This window comes from Musca autumnalis, unplaced genomic scaffold (genome assembly GCF_047663935.1).
Source record: "Musca autumnalis isolate F117 unplaced genomic scaffold, ASM4766393v1 scaffold_4, whole genome shotgun sequence".
NCBI classification, from domain to species: Eukaryota; Metazoa; Arthropoda; class Insecta; order Diptera; family Muscidae; genus Musca; species Musca autumnalis.
In genome coordinates, this window is record NW_027411977.1 from 229,284,861 (window position 1) to 229,303,195 (window position 18,335).

General features: G+C 35.3%; 1 protein-coding gene across 1 annotated transcript in view; it reads left to right on the forward strand.

Annotated features, from left to right (window-relative positions):
* The first annotated feature begins 592 nt into the window (after positions 1–592).
* The window catches only part of Ctps (CTP synthase), an 84,656-nt gene continuing 66,913 nt past the window's right edge, over positions 593–18,335 (forward strand). The window contains exons 1-2 of the mRNA XM_073981398.1: positions 593–1,577; positions 1,646–1,834. Of these exons, the coding sequence (XP_073837499.1) occupies positions 1,669–1,834 (166 nt within the window). The 5' untranslated portion in view covers positions 593–1,577; positions 1,646–1,668. The remainder of the gene's footprint in view (positions 1,578–1,645; positions 1,835–18,335) is intronic.

Sequence of the window (18,335 nt, forward strand, 5' to 3'; positions counted from 1 at the left end):
GCACCCCTTTTTTAGAAAGGGTCTAAAGAAGCACCCTTTTTTAGAAAGGGTCTAAAGAAGCACCCTTTTTTAGAAAGGGTCTAAAGAAGCACCCCTTATTTCACAAAGAGTCAATAGCAGCACCCTTTAGTTCAGAAAGCGTCTATAGAAGTCATGGTACAAATACCATGTACCATGGAAGTACCCATTCATTCCTTCGGAAAGGGTGGAAAAATACATTATTGGCAACACAGAAAGTATGCAAAAATACTGTTCATTAAAATGAATCTATAAAACCGTGTATGTATGCTTCCTTTTATTTTATTAATACAGTTTTAATCTGAGCACAAAAAATGTATTATTTAAATTTTCTTTTATTTTGCGTTTGAAAAATAATAACATGTTGTATCCAAAGATGTCAATATTATAAGATAGGAAAAGTCAATTGTGAAAAATTAACTGTAGGGGGAGTTAACCTCTGTTGCTACGACATCATAGCAACATTCTGTTAAACGAAAACTGTTACTCATTGGAATATTGACAAGAAAAATATTAAAACTCAAATTTTACGGCGTTGACTTTTGTTTTTTTATTAAATAAAAAATAGTGAAGAAACAAATTTTAGCCACAAAACACAACGTTAATGTTTTCTGCCGCGAGAAATGGGAATCAAAAGCGAATGACATTGCTGTTATCAATTCCAGTGAGTTGTGTAGCCATCTGTAACCAAAATGTGAAACTATTATCATATGTTTTTGGAAAATGCATTTGTTCGAGTCTTTATTGCTATACGTCTTTGTTGTATCCCTCAATAACAACTAAAAGGAGAAAAATCGCCTAATTAGCAGCACTGACAATAACCGCAACGCCGTCAACATTGTCCGTCACTGGGGTTTAGAGATCCCTATAACTAAAAAAAACATGTGGTAAAATTTAGTTTTGCTCGGGATATTTGTTGCAAATAAACAATAAAGTGCGCAAAAATTATTAATATTTTAACAGAGAAAGAGTACAAAACGTGGACAATAGAAAATCTCATAATAAGTGATTATATACCACTTAAAAAATATTAACAAACCCCACAAAACAACGTGACACAGAGTGTTTTTCTAGCGGCGGAGAAAAAATCGCTAAAAAATCGAAGTGGTGTGTCAAAACTATTAATTATTCCACAAATTCCAATACATAAGTGAAAAGAAAACAAATAACGTAAAAAACTTGGATATTTTGTGTATAAATTTGCAAAATTATTAGATTATCAGAAGAAAAAAGTGCAACCCCACAAACCAGTTTAAAATTGTATATATCCTATATACCGGAACCCTCACGAAAAGACGAACCGCGTGTTTTTTACTGCGCGAGAACCCCGAACCCCTCCAACATATTTTTCCGTTTCGTAGCACAAACAACAACAACTTCAGTTTGGCGCAGCAACAACAACACTAACATATTCCTCACGTTTTTTTGTTTTGATTAATATTTGTTGTTGTTGTATAGATTGTCATCTATTGTTTATACAACAAAAAAATAAGATACATTCGCCGATTTTGCATTTCTGCTTAATTGAGATTCTTGTTATTCTTGTGTGGTGGCAAAAGGTTGGTTGTATGAGAAATGCATTAATTTTAATACATTTTTAATTAATTGTTTTTCTTCTGTATTTTAGCAACTCATAGACACGAAACAAAAATGAAATACATTTTGGTTACTGGTGGTGTTATCAGTGGTGTTGGAAAAGGGGTCATTGCCTCATCATTCGGCACCCTATTGAAATCGTGTGGTTTAGATGTAACATCTATTAAAATCGATCCATACATTAACATTGATGCTGGTACCTTTTCACCCTATGAACATGGTAAGTGAAATAAGAATAATTTATTTCCTACAAAAATTGTCTTGGCAACAGGTTAGAAAAAACCTACCTTCCTATTCTTAAATAATTCTTTTTTTTTTTTACAACAATAACAAATGTCTGACGTATATTCTGTTTTGTTTTGTGATAGCGCGCTATTACGAAGGTCAGATTTGTGTATTGTCTCTTATTTAATTTTCTAGCATTTGTTTATGTTTTTTCTTTATCTTTCATTGATTTCTGCCTATTATGTTTCCTTCTTATTAGCGTGGTCTGGTGGCCCCACACAATATACACATCTTGTTGGTTGGAGGAGGGTATTTATAAGATGTGTATGTGTGGCGTCTTAGCTGCTATTTAATTTTATTTTATACTTGTTTTGGTTAGAAGCCAAAATAAATGTCGTCGCATTAACTTGTTATTTTATTCGTGACCACACACAGACACGTTTAAAGTTCATGGGATTTAAGGGGAAATATTTTGGAAATTTCTGTTAAAGCAAAAGAAATCAATAAAAGTGAAACAATTCTACAACTCTAAGAAAGAAAAAAAGTGCACTCTGGTCTTCTCTAAAGTAGACCCAGAGTTTTTCTCTTAGAAGCCCCAGAGGTCGTTTCATAGAAGACCATGGGGTCTTCTTTTTGCAGAAAGTAGTGTATGTTTTGTAGCTTTTGGAACCGCTCTTGGCCCTATGGGCTAGGTTCCCATTTATGAAAATAAATTGAATTGAATTGAAAGGGTCTGTGGATATTTATTTTACAAATCCACGTAGCCCCTAGAAGGCTCCACAAATATTTTTAAAATCCACGTAGCCTGTAGAAGCTTCCAAAAATTATTTAAAAAATTCACGTAGCCTCTAGAAGGCTCCAAAAATATTTTTAAAATCCACGTAGCCTGTAGAAGCCTCTAAAAATTATTTAAAAAATTCTCGTAGCCTCTAGAAGACTCCAAAAATTATTTAAAAAATCCACGTAGCCTCTAGAAGGTCCAAAAATTATTAAAAATCCACGTAGCTTCTAGAAGGCTCCAAAAATTATTTAAAAAATCCACGTAGCCTCTAGAAGGCTCCAAAAATTATTTAAAAAATCCACGTAGACTCTATAAGGCTCCAAAAATTATTTAAAAAATTCCACGTAGCCTCTAGAAGGCTCCAAAAATTATTTAAAACAATCCACGTGGCGTCTAGAAGGCTCCAAAAATTATTTAAAAAATCCACGTAGCCTCTAGAAGGCTCCAAAAATTATTTAAAAAATCCACGTAGCCTCTAGAAGGCACCAAAAATTACTTTAAAAATCCACGTAGCCTCTAGAAGACTCCAAAAACTATTTAAAAAATTCACGTAGCCTCTAGATGTCTCCACAAATTATTTAAAAAATCCACGTTGCCTCTAGAAGTCTCCAAAAATTATTTAAAAAATCCACGTAGCCTCTAGAAGACTCCAAAGATTATTTAAAAAATCCACGTAGCCTCTAGAAGACTCCCAAGATTATTTAAAAAATCTACGTAGCCTCTAGAAGGCTCCAAAAATTATTTAAAATATCAACGTAGCCTCTAGAAGGCTCCAAAAATTATTTAAAAAATCCACGTAGCCTCTAGAAGGCTCCAAAACTTATTTAAAAAATCCACGTAGCCTCTAGAAGGCTCCAAAAATTATTTAAAAAATCCACGTAGCCTCTAGAAGGCTCCAAAAATTATGTAAAAAATCCACGTAGCCTCTAGAAGGCTCCAAAAATTATTTAAAAAATCCACGTAGCCTCTAGAAGGCTCCAAAAATTATTTAAAAAATCCACGTAGCCTCTAGAAGGCTCCAAAAATTATTTAAAAAATCCACGTAGCCTCTAGAAGGCTCCAAAAATTATTTAAAAAATCCACGTAGCCTCTAGAAGCATCCAAAAATTATTTAAAAAATCCACGTAGCCTCTAGAAGGCTCCAAAACTTATTTAAAAAATCCACGTAGCCTCTAGAAGGCTCCAAAAATTATTTAAAAAATCCACGTAGCCTCTAGAAGGCTCCAAAAATTATTTAAAATATCCACGTAGCCTCTAGAAGGCTCCAAAAATTATTTAAAAAATCCACGTAGCCTCTAGAAGGCTACAAAAATTAATTAAAAATCCACGTAGTCTCTAGAAGGCAGCAAAAATTATTTAAAAAATCCACGTAGCCTTTTGAAGACTCCAAAATTTTTTAAAAAAATCACGTCGCCCCTCTTTCTTTCAGAAAGGGTCTATAGAAGCAACCTTTCTTTTAGAAATTTTCGATGGAATCACCCTTTCTTCCAGAAAGCGTCTATAGATTCTATATTCTATAGTACAGAATCACCTCTTCTTTCAGGAATGCTCTATGGAGGCACTCTGCACTCTTTCTGTTAATAAACATCATTAGTTATGCTCAGTAATTATTTACTCTCGTTTTGTTTTTCTCTTTCATTGAAATGCATTAAAAAAGTCATCAGTTACAAAATGCTCCAAAAATTATTTTAAGAATCTACGTTGCCTCTAGATGGCTCCAAAAATTGTTTAAAACATCTACGTTGCCTCCAGAAGTCTCCAAAAATTATTTTAAGAATCTATGTTGCCTCTAGATGGCTCCAAAAATTGTTTAAAACATCTACGTTGCCTCCAGAAGTCTCCAAAAATTATTTTAAAAGGCTCCAAAAATTATTTTGAAAATCTACGTAGCCTCTAGAATGATCCAAAAATTATTTACAAAATCCACGTAGCCTCTAGAAGGCTCCAAAAATTATTTAAAAAAATCCAAGTTACCTCTGGATGGCTCCAAAAATTATTTAAAAAATCCACGTTACCTCTGGATGGCTCCAAAAATTATTTAAAAAATCCAAGTAGCCTCTAAAAGGCTCCAAAAATTATTTAAAAAATCCACGTAGCCTCTAGAAGGCTCCAAAAATTATTTAAAAAATCTACGTAGCCTCTAGAAGGCTCCAAAAATTATTTAAAATATCCACGTAGCCTCTAGAAGGCTCCAAAAATTATTTAAAAAATCCACGTAGCCTCTAGAAGGCTCCAAAAATTATTTAAAAAATCCAAGTAGCCTCTAAAAGGCTCCAAAAATTATATAAAAATCAACGTAACTTCTAGAAGGCTTCAAAAAATATTTTAAAAATCCACGTAGCCTCTAGAAGGCTCCAAAAATTATTTAAAAAATCCACGTAGCCTCTAGAAGGCTCCAAAACTTATTTAAAAAATCCACGTAGCCTCTAGAAGGCTCCAAAAATTATTTAAAAAATCCACGTAGCCTCTAGAAGGCTCCAAAAATTATTTAAAAAATCCACGTAGCCTCTAGAAGGCTCCAAAAATTATTTAAAAAATCCACGTAGCCTCTAGAAGGCTCCAAAAATTATTTAAAAAATCCACGTAGCCTCTAGAAGGCTCCAAAAATTATTTAAAAATCCACGTAGCCTCTAGAAGCATCCAAAAATTATTTAAAAAATCCACGTAGCCTCTAGAAGGCTCCAAAAATTATTTAAAAATCCACGTAGCCTCTAGAAGGCTCCAAAAATTATTTAAAAAATCCACGTAGCCTCTAGAAGGCTCCAAAAATTATTTAAAATATCCACGTAGCCTCTAGAAGGCTCCAAAAATTATTTAAAAAATCCACGTAGCCTCTAGAAGGCTCCAAAAATTATTTAAAAAATCCACGTAGTCTCTAGAAGGCAGCAAAAATTATTTAAAAAATCCACGTAGCCTTTAGAAGACTCCAAAATTTTTTAAAAAAATCACGTCGCCCCTCTTTCTTTCAGAAAGGGTCTATAGAAGCAACCTTTCTTTTAGAAATTTTCGATGGAATCACCCTTTCTTCCAGAAAGCGTTTATAGATTCTATATTCTATAGTACAGAATCACCTCTTCTTTCAGGAATGCTCTATGGAGGCACTCTGCACTCTTTCTGTTAATAAACATCATTAGTTATGCTCAGTAATTATTTACTCTCGTTTTGTTTTTCTCTTTCATTGAAATGCATTAAAAAAGTCATCAGTTACAAAATGCTCCAAAAATTATTTTAAGAATCTACGTTGCCTCTAGATGGCTCCAAAAATTGTTTAAAACATCTACGTTGCCTCCAGAAGTCTCCAAAAATTATTTTAAAAGGCTCCAAAAATTATTTTGAAAATCTACGTAGCCTCTAGAATGATCCAAAAATTATTTACAAAATCCACGTAGCCTCTAGAAGGCTCCAAAAATTATTTAAAAAAATCCAAGTTACCTCTGGATGGCTCCAAAAATTATTTAAAAAATCCACGTTACCTCTGGATGGCTCCAAAAATTATTTAAAAAATCCAAGTAGCCTCTAAAAGGCTCCAAAAATTATTTAAAAAATCCACGTAGCCTCTAGAAGGCTCCAAAAATTATTTAAAAAATCTACGTAGCCTCTAGAAGGCTCCAAAAATTATTTAAAATATCAACGTAGCCTCTAGAAGGCTCCAAAAATTATTTAAAAAATCCACGTAGCCTCTAGAAGGCTCCAAAAATTATTTAAAAAATCCAAGTAGCCTCTAAAAGGCTCCAAAAATTATATAAAAATCAACGTAGCCTCTAGAAGGCTCCAAAAATTATTTAAAAAATCCACGTAGCCTCTAGAAGGCTCCAAAAATTATTTAAAAAATCCACGTAGCCTCTAGAAGGCTCCAAAACTTATTAAAAAAATCCACGTAGCCTCTAGAAGGCTCCAAAAATTATTTAAAAAATCCACGTAGCCTCTAGAAGGCTCCAAAAATTATTTAAAAAATCCACGTAGCCTCTAGAAGGCTCCAAAAATTATTTAAAAAATCCACGTAGCCTCTAGAAGGCTCCAAAAATTATTTAAAAAATCCACGTAGCCTCTAGAAGGCTCCAAAAATTATTTAAAAAATCCACGTAGCCTCTAGAAGGCTCCAAAAATTATTTAAAAATCCACGTAGCCTCTAGAAGCATCCAAAAATTATTTAAAAAATCCACGTAGCCTCTAGAAGGCTCCAAAACTTATTTAAAAAATCCACGTAGCCTCTAGAAGGCTCCAAAAATTATTTAAAAAATCCACGTAGCCTCTAGAAGGCTCCAAAAATTATTTAAAAATTCACGTCGCCCCTCTTTCTTTCAGAAAGGGTCTATAGAAGCAACCTTTCTTTTAGAAAGGGTCGACAGAATCACCCTTTCATTCAGAAAGTGTATATATTCTATATTCTATAGTACAGTATCACCCTTTCTTTCAGGAAGGCTCTATAGAGGCACTCTGCACTCATTCTGTTAATAAACATCATTAGTTATGCTCAGTAATTATTTACTCTCGTATTGATTTTCTCTTTCATTGAAATGCATTAAAAAAGTCATCAGTTACATTCACTGTTAATTGATATCACAATTATGTTCGCTATCATTGTCATCTAAGCTGTGTACCAGAACTAAAAAGTTTTTACAAATTTTACGACTTTTACACATTTTACCTGAAAAAGCGTTCCCGTACACAAAAAAGTTGTAAAATGTTCACTTCTCTTTAAACAAAAATGGCGCTGAATGACGCTCTCTTTAAAAACTTTTTACATGACAAATTTGGGCGAGTAAAAAAATAGTAACATGCTTGCCGGCGTCTGATTGGCTGATACGCAGACTTTGACATTTGTTCCAGTTTTTTTGACGTATTTTTCATTTTTCCGTTCCCGAACTATTTCAGAAAACTTGTGTGTAAGAACAAATTTTTTGCAGTTCTCTCTTTTACGAGTTTTACCATTAAAAAGTACGGGAACGAAGCTCTAGATAAATGGCGGGAATTTCTTAAAGCTCTTGACAGAACATGAACAAATCAATAGAAATACCGTATAGAAAACGTCAAAAGCAATTTAACACATCTTTAATTAACAAATCGCCAAAAAAAAAACTGAATATGTCAAATGAACAAGCCAGACCTAACATGTTTATTTGTTATCACCATATATTACTTGTCCTCACAAGCCCCTCTAAGTAATAAATTATTTTGTTTTTGCAAAAAAGATAATACAAGGAATGTCCAGTTGAACAATAAACTACAAAGTCTACTGTCTCTCGGAAGCAACAACAAGAACTTTACACCGTAAGTGCAATATTTATTCCTCAACTATTTCTTATCACAACGGACGGCATTCATTGTTGATTTTGAATCAAACGGCGAGACATTCATACAGATAGAATGAATGAACATAGTATATAAATAAAATATATTACAAAAAATTGTTTGTTTATTTGCAACTAAAAAATTTTATTTATTTTCTTTTTTGCTTACATTCATATTTATTTAAAATGTTGTTGATCTTTTTTTAGTTATTGTGAGCAAAATAGTTTTATAGCTATTTTTAATGTGCCTCAAGAATTTATAACTCGGCACGTGGATGTCGTGGGAAACTTTATTACAGAGCTTAGTTGGACTATCTGTTATCTGCTTGGAAACACATGATTGGAGGATCTAGGGAGATGGTTTTTATTTAATTAAATAACGTATGTTGTATTTTATTTAGATTACATATTTTTGCAGATTTTCAAGAGCTTAAGAACTAACCATTGTGATATTGCTGAAAATAGTCATCAAGTTATTTTAAGGATATTTAAATATGTACTCTTTTGAACTGCCAATAGAATACAAGCAAAAATTGTATTAGCTATTCATACCGAGGTATTTAAACGCTTTATCGTTCGAGGATATATCAGGAATTTCTTCTATAAAATAACCCTAAAACCATTTAATGGTGTACTTCTGAAAGAAAGTCATTCATAATTTAGAAGAACTCATCACATTACTCTCAGAAGTCTTCACCCCGCTTTAACAAAGAGGTAATTTAGATTTTTAATACCTTTCTCTATAAGGTAGTAATTTTTTGTCCAATTCAGATGATTTTTGTAGTCAAATTTGGGCAATAAAAAATCCATTAAAAATATACTGGAACATAAAGACAATAATAGCATTCCTCGATCCCTATGATGTGTTTTGAATAACGCTTGTAACTATTGATAGAGTTCTTTAATCCATGGGTGTCTGTAATTTTTTGACTTTCTTTTTGTTCTTGCAAATACGATGATGCCCCAAAGCTATGGTGTTTCCTCTTGTATGTAATGAATGTAAGCCACAACGGACATTGACAATTTAAACTTCAATCACAATGCGGAGTATAGATGATGATGCTCAGAGCAATCCACCACACTGACACAACGAACATGCCATTGTAGTTCCTCTTGGCAAATCGAAGTGAGTCATTTATTTATTTTTTGTTTTTGTGAGCTAAATGAAAAGAAGCAGAGAAATGCAATGGAAGCCCCCAACAATCTTTGATGGAGTTTTTAAACTTTATTGCATTTTGATTTTGCACACTTTGATTTCTTTTAGTTTTTCTTTTCTTTTGTTTCCTTTCACTTCCTTTTCATTCATTAGGAATTGTTTTCAAGTGAAGTTGGATAGCTTTTTGTTGTAATTTTGTGGTGATTTAAATTTGGACAATAAGGGAAGCAAAGAGAATAGGGAAATTGTTGATTGAGGGAATTATTGTAGAAATTATCCATGGATCTCATAGGTTGTGGTGTTTCCTATTCATATTTCAGAGTAGTACAGTGCATTTATTAGGTAAAATATGTTCATAGAGCGCATCTTCTAGGCTGGATATGTGAATAGACTACATCTATTAGGCAGTAGATGGACATAAAGGGAACAGTTGAGCGTATAGTGCCTCTACTAACCAGAATAGGTACATAGAACGCATCTAAAGGGTGTCCCAACTAGAACGCAATTTTTTGTATGTTCCACCTAGAACGCAATTTTTAAATTTTAAATAAAACACAGATATTTAAAAAAATCGTGAAACTTTTTTATATGGTAAAGTAGCCAGAATGAGGTTATGTATGGAACAATTGTTCAAATGTCAAACAATGACACTTCGAATGGCACCAAATTTAAAAATAGCGTTCTATTTGGGACAACCTACCCAGTATATTTGCATACAGTCAATCTTTTGAACAATATATGTGCACAAAACGAAACTATTAGGGAATAGGTGTGCATATAGCTCATCTACTGGGTATAATATGTGAATAAACCGCATTTTTAAACAGAAGATCGGCACAGACGGCCTCTACTGGTCTGTAGATGGGCACAGAGTACATATATTGGCATTTAGATGAGCACAGAATGTATTCACTGGTCAGTAGATGGGCAAAGAATGCAGCTACAGGTCAGCAGAAGGGCACACAGTCGATTTACTGGTCAGTAGATGGATACAGAGTACATTTACTGGTCAGTAGATGGGCACAGAATGCATCTACTGGTCAGTAGATGGACACAGAGTGGATCTACTGGTCAGTAGATGGGTACAAAGTGCATCTACTGGTCAGTAGATTGGCACTGAGTACATCTATTGGTCGGTAAATGGGCACAGAGTTCATCTACTACTTAGTACATGAAAAAGGATTGCATCTACTGCTCAGTAAATGGCCACAGAAGGCATCTACTGGTCGGTAGATGGCACGGAATGCATTTACTGGTCAGTAGATGGACACAGAGTGGATCTACTGGTCAGTAGATGGGCACAAAATGCATCTACTGGTCAATAGATGGTCACTGAGTACATGTACTGGTCAGTAGATTGGCACCGAGTACATCTACTGGTGTAAATGGGCACTGAGTTCATCTACTGCTTAATAGATGGACAAAGAATGGACCTACTGGTAAGCAGATGGGCACAGAGTGCATCTACTGTTCAGTAAATGGCCACAGAATGCATCTACTGGTCGGTAGATGGCACAGAATGCATTTTCTGGTCAGTAGATGGACATAGAGTGGATCTACTGGTCAGTAGATTGGCACAAAGTGCATCTACTGGTCAGTAGATGGTCACTGAGTACATCTACAGGTCAGTAGATTGGCACTGAGTTCATCTACTACTTAGTAGATGAAAAAGGATTGCATCTACTGGTCAGCAGATGGGGACAGAGTGCATCTACTGCTCAGTAAATGGCCACAGAATGCATCTACTGGTCGGTAGATGGCACAGAATGCATTTACTGGTCAGTAGATGAACACAGAGTGGATCTACTGGTCAGTAGATGGGCACAAAATGCATCTACTGGTCAGTAGATGATCACTGAGTACATCTACTGGTCGGTAGATTGGCACCGAGTACATCTACTGGTCGGTAAATGGGCACTGAGTTCATCTACTGCTTACTAGATGGACAAAGAGTGGACCTACTGGTCAGCAGATGGGCACAGAGTGCATCTACTGTTCAGTGAATGGCCACAGAATGCATCTACTGGTCGGTAGATGGCACAGAATGCATTTTCTGGTCAGTCGATGGACTTAGAGTGGATCTACTGGTCGGTTGATGGGCACAGAGTGCATCTACTGGTCAGTAGATGGGCACAGAATGCATCTACTTGTCAGTAGATGGTCACTGAGTACATCTACTGGTCAGCAGATGGGCACTGAGTTCATCTACTGCTCAGTAGATGGACAAAGAATGCATCTACTGGTCAGCAAATGGGCACAGAGTGCATCTACTGCTCAGTAAATGGTCACAGAATGCATCTACTGGTCGGTAGATGGGCACAGAATGCATCTACCGGTCAGTAGATGGACACAGAGTGGATCTACTGGTCAGCAGAATGGCACTGAGTTCATCTACTGCTCAGTAGATGGACAAAGAATGCATCTACTGGTCAGCAGATGGGCACAGAGTGCATCTACTGCTCAGTAAATGGTCACAGAATGCATCTACTGGTCGGTAGATGGGCACAGAATGCATCTACTGGTCAGTAGATGGACACAGAGTACATCTACTGGTCAGTAGATTGGCACTGAATACATCTACTGGTCGGTAAATGGGCACTGAGTTCATCTACTGCTTAGTAGATGGACAAATAATGCATCAACCGGTCAGCAGATGGCACATAGTGCATCTACTGCTCAGTAAATGGCCACAGAATACATCTACTGGTCGGTAGATGGGCACTGAGTGCATATACTGGTCAGTAGATGTTCATGAAGTCATCTACTGGTCCGTAGATTGGTACAAAGTGCATCTACTGGTCAGTAGATGCTCACTGAGTACATCTACTGGTCACTAGATTGGCACTGAATACATCTACTGGTCAGTAAATGGGCACTGAGTGCATCTACTGGTCAGTAGATGTTCATGAAGTCATCTACTGGTCCGTAGATTGGTACAAAGAGCATCTACTGGTCAGTAGATGCTCACTGAGTACATCTACTGGTCACTAGATTGGCACTGAATACATCTACTGGTCAGTAGATGGGAACAGAGTGCATCTACTGGTCAGTAGATGTTCATGAAGTCATCTACTGGTCCGTAGATTGGCACAAAGTGCATCTACTGGTCAGTAGATGCTCACTGAGTACATCTACTGGTCACTAGATTGGCACTGAATACATCTACTGCTCAGTAAATGGCCACAGAATGCATCTACTGGTCGGTAGATGGGCACAGAATGCATCTACTGGTCAGTAGATGGACACAGTGTGGATCTACTGAGAACAAAGTGCATCTACTAGTCAGTAGATGCTCTCTGAGTACATCTACTGGTCAGTAGATTGGCACTGAATACATCTACTGGTCGGTAAATGGGCACTGAGTTCATCTACTGCTTAGTAGATGGACAAATAATGCATCAACCGGTCAGCAGATGGCACATAGTCCATCTACTGCTCAGTAAATGGCCACAGAATGCATCTACTGGTCAGTAAATGGCCACAGAATGTATCTACTGGTCGGTATATGGGCACTGAGTGCATCTACTGATCAGTAGATGGGAACAGAGTGGCACATGTACACCTACTGGTCAGTAGATGAGCACAGAATACATCTACTGGTCAGTAGATGGTCACTAAGTACATATACTGGTCAGCAGATTGGCACTGAGTTTATCTACTACTTAGTAGATGGACAAAGAATGCATCTACTGGTCAGCAGATGGGCACAGAGTGCATTTACTGGTCAGTATATGGGCAAAGAATGAATCTACTTATCTGTACTTATTTATACTGCTCAGTAGATGGGCACAGAATGCGTCTGCTGGTCAGTAAATGGGAACAGAGTGCATCTACTGGTCAGTAGATAGACACAGAGTTCATCTATTCCACATGAGATGCCCACAGCACCCCTTACTTTCCGCTGTTAACATTAATTCCACCACGGGTGACCAAAGATTGTATCTACTGTCCTATCTGAAGACAGTATATCGTCACCTGAAATGCCCAAAGACGTAACCCTCAACGTCACCCTTTGACGGTTATGTCTTTGGGCATTTAAGGTGACGATATTTTTTAAGTGTTAGTCCCTAATCCACCTAAAATCTTCTCAGCTTTGTCGCAAGTTAGGTTGTCGTAGTATCCTTGAATCTAAATTTAAACCAATCGTATGAATCAGTCATAGTCAACACAATGCAAGCCTAAGGCCATAGACAGTCTGCCTGCCCGGCAAACAACAGACTGCGACTGGCATGAATTCTATCCTCAATCAAACCAGCGTTTATTGTAGAAAAATCTACCTTTACTCCTTTCCGATATGCTACCAAGCGTATAGTCATCTACTGTGGAACATTTATGCACCTACCTGCCTTGCAACCTTCTCTCAATGGTAAAGACTCCTTTCATCATGATCTTCATTATTATCTTCCGATACTTCATTAGCATTGGAGTAGAGAGCGTTACGTTCCTGCTGCTGCCTGGTAATAATAAGAACATCAACAAAACTATGGCAGCAGGTATAGAATTAAACTTATTCCCTTTTATCTCTCTTCTCCCTTTGCTTGCTTTACCTTTAGTCTGCTTAATGCAAACCTCCATTTGTGTAAGGGGGGTTTTCAGTTTCTACTCGCAAGACTTATATTCACCATATTGTACTTTGACTTGTCATGGGCTATATTTCTCTGGCTGCCTGAGTTGTTGCTAGCAGTTCTGGCTTTTACTCATTGTTGTTGTATGTTGTTGCTCCTGTTTCACATTGTACATGTATAATTTCTTTCCAGCCAAGAGCTTGTCATGATGTCTGCCTGCCTGCTTGGCATACATTTACCGGGGGGAATAGTCGTTGGACAGGCAGACACAGGCAGGCAAGCAAACAAGCATTTTGTTAATGCCGAGGATATAGCTTCTCATTCTACCATATCCTTGCGTTTTCATCATCACCACTGAGTTCCAGTCTGTATGTGTTTCTGGCATTTCCGTTTGTTTGCCTGACTGTCTATACTGCCAACCCGCCAGCCAGCCATTCATGCTACAATAATTTCGATGCTGGCTGGCTATGCCTTCCACACATTTGCCAGCTTGCCTGACTTACTGCCTCCTCCCAGTCAGCCAGGTTTCCTAACTGCTTCTTGTATTTCTTTTTGTGAGAAGGATGTTTTTGCACCTTCTTCTTTCTTCTCTTTTGGTTTTTTTACGTGCCATAGATTTTCAGGATTTCGAATTGCTTCGTTTTCGTCGTCTTGTTCTTCTTCTTCTCCCTTGTTGATTTTAGTTTTGAGTAGCAGCAACAATTTGATTGCTATTATGACATAAATTTTATTTTTGCCATCTATTCTGCTTGGCGGCATACTGAGGGTAGTTATCTCCACGTTTTGTGTGGTCGTTAGCTACGGCATTGGCATCATTTGGAATGAAAATGGTTCGGAGAAGGAGTTACTATGGAATCCTGTGGATGAAAAAAATGTGGCAAAAGTTATTTGAGTTATCTAAATAACGTGGATAATGTATCTATTTTATCTAATTAATGTGGATAATGTATCTACCTTATCCAAATGATGTGGATAATTCATCTACATTATCCAAATCATGTGGATAGTGTATCTACTTTATCCAAATAATGTGTATAATGTATCTACTTTATCTGAAAAATGCGAATAATGTATTTACTTTATCCAAATGATGTGGATAATGTATCTACTTTATCCAAATGATGAGGATAATGTATCCATTTTATCAAAATCATGTGGATAATGTATTTAGTTTATCTAAATCATGTGGATAATATATCTACTTTATCTGAAACATGTGAATAATGTATCTACTTTATCCAAATGATGTGGATAATGTACCTACTTTATCTAAATCATGTGGATAATGTATTAACGTTATCCAAATGATGTGGATAATGTATCTACTTTATCTAAATCATGTGGATAATGTATCTACTTTATCCAAATATGTAGATAATGTATCTTCTTTATCTGAAACATGTGAATAATGTATCTACTTTATCTGAAACATGTGAATAATGTATCTACTTTATCCAAATGATGTGGATAATGAATCTACCTTATATAAAACATTTGAATAATGTATCTACTTTATCCAAATGATGTAGATAATGTATCTATTTTATCTAAATCATGTGGATAATGTATCTATGTTTGAATAATGTATCTACTTTATCCAAATGATGTAGATAATGTATATATTTTATCTAAATCATGTGGATAATGTATCTACGTTACCCAAATGATGTGGATAATGTGTCTACTTTATCTAAATCATGTGGATAATGTATCTAATTTATCCAAATGATGTGGATAATGTATCTACCTTATATAAAACATTTGAATAATGTATCTACTTTATCCAAATGATGTAGATAATGTATCTATTTTATCTAAATCATGTGGATAATGTATCTACGTTTTAATAATGTATCTACTTTATCCAAATGATGTAGATGATGTATATATTTTATCTAAATCATGTGGATAATGTATCTACGTTACCCAAATGATGTGGATAATGTGTCTACTTTATCTAAATCATGTGGATAATGTATCTACGTTACCCAAATGATGTGGATAATGTGTCTACTTTATCTAAATCATGTGGATAATGTATCTACTTTATCCAAATGATGTGGATAATGTATCTACCTTATATAAAACATTTGAATAATGTATCTACTTTATCCAAATGATGTAGATAATGTATCTACTTTATCTAAATCATGTGGATAATGTATCTAATTTATCCAAATTATGTGGATAATGTATCTACTTTATTCAAATGATGCGGATAATGTATCTACTTTATCCGAAACATGTGAATAATGTATCTACTTTATCCAAATGATGTGGATAATATATCTACTTTATCGAAATCATGTGGATAATGTATCTAGTTTATCTAAATCGTGTGGATAATATATCTACTTTAGCCGAAACATGTGAATAATGTATCTACTTTATCCAAATGATGTAGATAATGTATCTACTTTATCCTAATGATGTGGATAATGTGTCTACTTTATCTGAAACATGTGAATAATGTATCTACTTTATCCACATGGTGTGGATAGTGTATCTACTTTATCTAAATCATGTGGATAATGTATCTACTTTATCCAAATGATGTGGATAATGTATCTACTTTATCTAAATCATGTGGATAATGTATCTACTTATCCAAATGATGTGGATAATGTATCTACTTTATCTAAATCATGTGGATAATGTATCTACTTCATCCAAATGATGTGGATAATGTATCTACTTTATCCAAATGGTGCGGATAATGTATCTACTTTATCCAAATGATGTGGATAATGTATCTACTTTATCTAAATCATGCGGATAACGTATCTACTTTATCTAAATTACGTGGATAATGTATCTACTTTATCTAAATCATGTGGATAATGTATCTACTTTATCCTAATGATGTGGATAATGTATCTACTTTATCTGAAACATGTGAATAATGTATCTACTTTATCCAAATGATGTGGATAGTGTATCTACTTTATCTGAAACATGTGAATAATGTATCTACTTTATCCAAATGATGTAGATAATGTATCTACTTTATCAAAATGATGTGGATAATGTATCTACATTATCCAAATGATGAGAATGATGTATCTACTTTATCTGAAACATGTGAATAATGTATCTACATTATCGAAATCATGTGAATAATGTATCTACTTTATCCAAATGGTGCGGATAATGTATCTACTTTATCCAAATGATGTGGATAATGTATCTACTTTATCTAAATCATGCGGATAACGTATCTACTTTATCTAAATTACGTGGATAATGTATCTACTTTATCTAAATCATGTGGATAATGTATCTACTTTATCCTAATGATGTGGATAATGTATCTACTTTATCTGAAACATGTGAATAATGTATCTACTTTATCCAAATGATGTGGATAGTGTATCTACTTTATCTGAAACATGTGAATAATGTATCTACTTTATCGAAATCATGTGAATAATGTATCTACTTTATCCAAATGATGTGGATAATGTATCGACATTATCTAAATCATGTGGATAATGAATCTACTTTATCTAAATCATGTGGATAATGTATCTTCATTATCTAAATCACGCGGATAATCTATAAACATTATCGTATCTACATTATCCAAACAATTAATGCTTTAATGCATGTGGATAATGTATATACATTATCTAAATCATGTGGATATTGTATCTACATTATCAAAATCACGCGGCTAATGTATCCACATTATCCCAACAATGCAGATAGTGTGTCTACATTATCCCAACAATGCGGAAAATATCAATCTTACCAAACAACCTTCCACTATAACCCCTCGTACATTCTATACCATTGCGTGTATTGTCTTTATCTCTTATTTCCAATGACGATGTTGCCGATGATGATTCCCAGCATGGATGCCAGTTTTCTGTCGCCTATCGCTTTAGTGATTCTCTCTCTCTTCTTATTCGCCAACGTTTTTTGAATGAATGTCTTTTGCCATCACTCCAAATGACTGTCAGTACTAGGACGATGATGGCGATGCTCAGAAAACAAAACCGAAAACGAATGTCTGGCAAACGAGCAATCTGCTCGTTCTACATTTTACCCCAGTACATGTGTGTGTCCTCAGGACTATTGTTGTTGCTATTCTTGGTTAGCTACGTCTTCAATTCATGCTTATTGACATAAAATTGCTTCTAAACTATTTGGTTTTTATGTCTTGGGCAAAGCACGGCAACAGCAGCCGTAGCACCACTACCACCTTTAATTTGCCTTCTCCAGGCTAGATGGGTCTTCATATTGCGTGTTTTGCTGTGTGCACTGTTGTTTGTAAGTTTGTGTGTATATAACTTAGGTGTTTGTGTGTGTCTGTGTTCTTTTGAAACGCATGATTCAAATTGCTGTTGTGCTGCTGTTGAGTTTCGTATACTGCTTGCCTGGCTGACTTACTTATTTCGGGTAAATTTTTACTTTTTTCATTTGGAGTGAGTTCCTGTCAATTCAAGGGGGGTGTTTGTACAGTATAGTTATAAGCTATAATATTTTGGTAATGCCAGATTTATCGCTCATTCACCGATACCGCATCGTAGATGTCCCTATAATGTATCTACATGTATCCTATGGCCACCTTTGCACCGTAGATGTAAATAAGGGCCACCTACTACACTGCAAATATTCATAGGGGGCCACCTAATGTACCGTAGGTGTACATAAGGGTCATCTACTGTATTGTAGATGTCCTTGAGGGCCATCTACTGTAC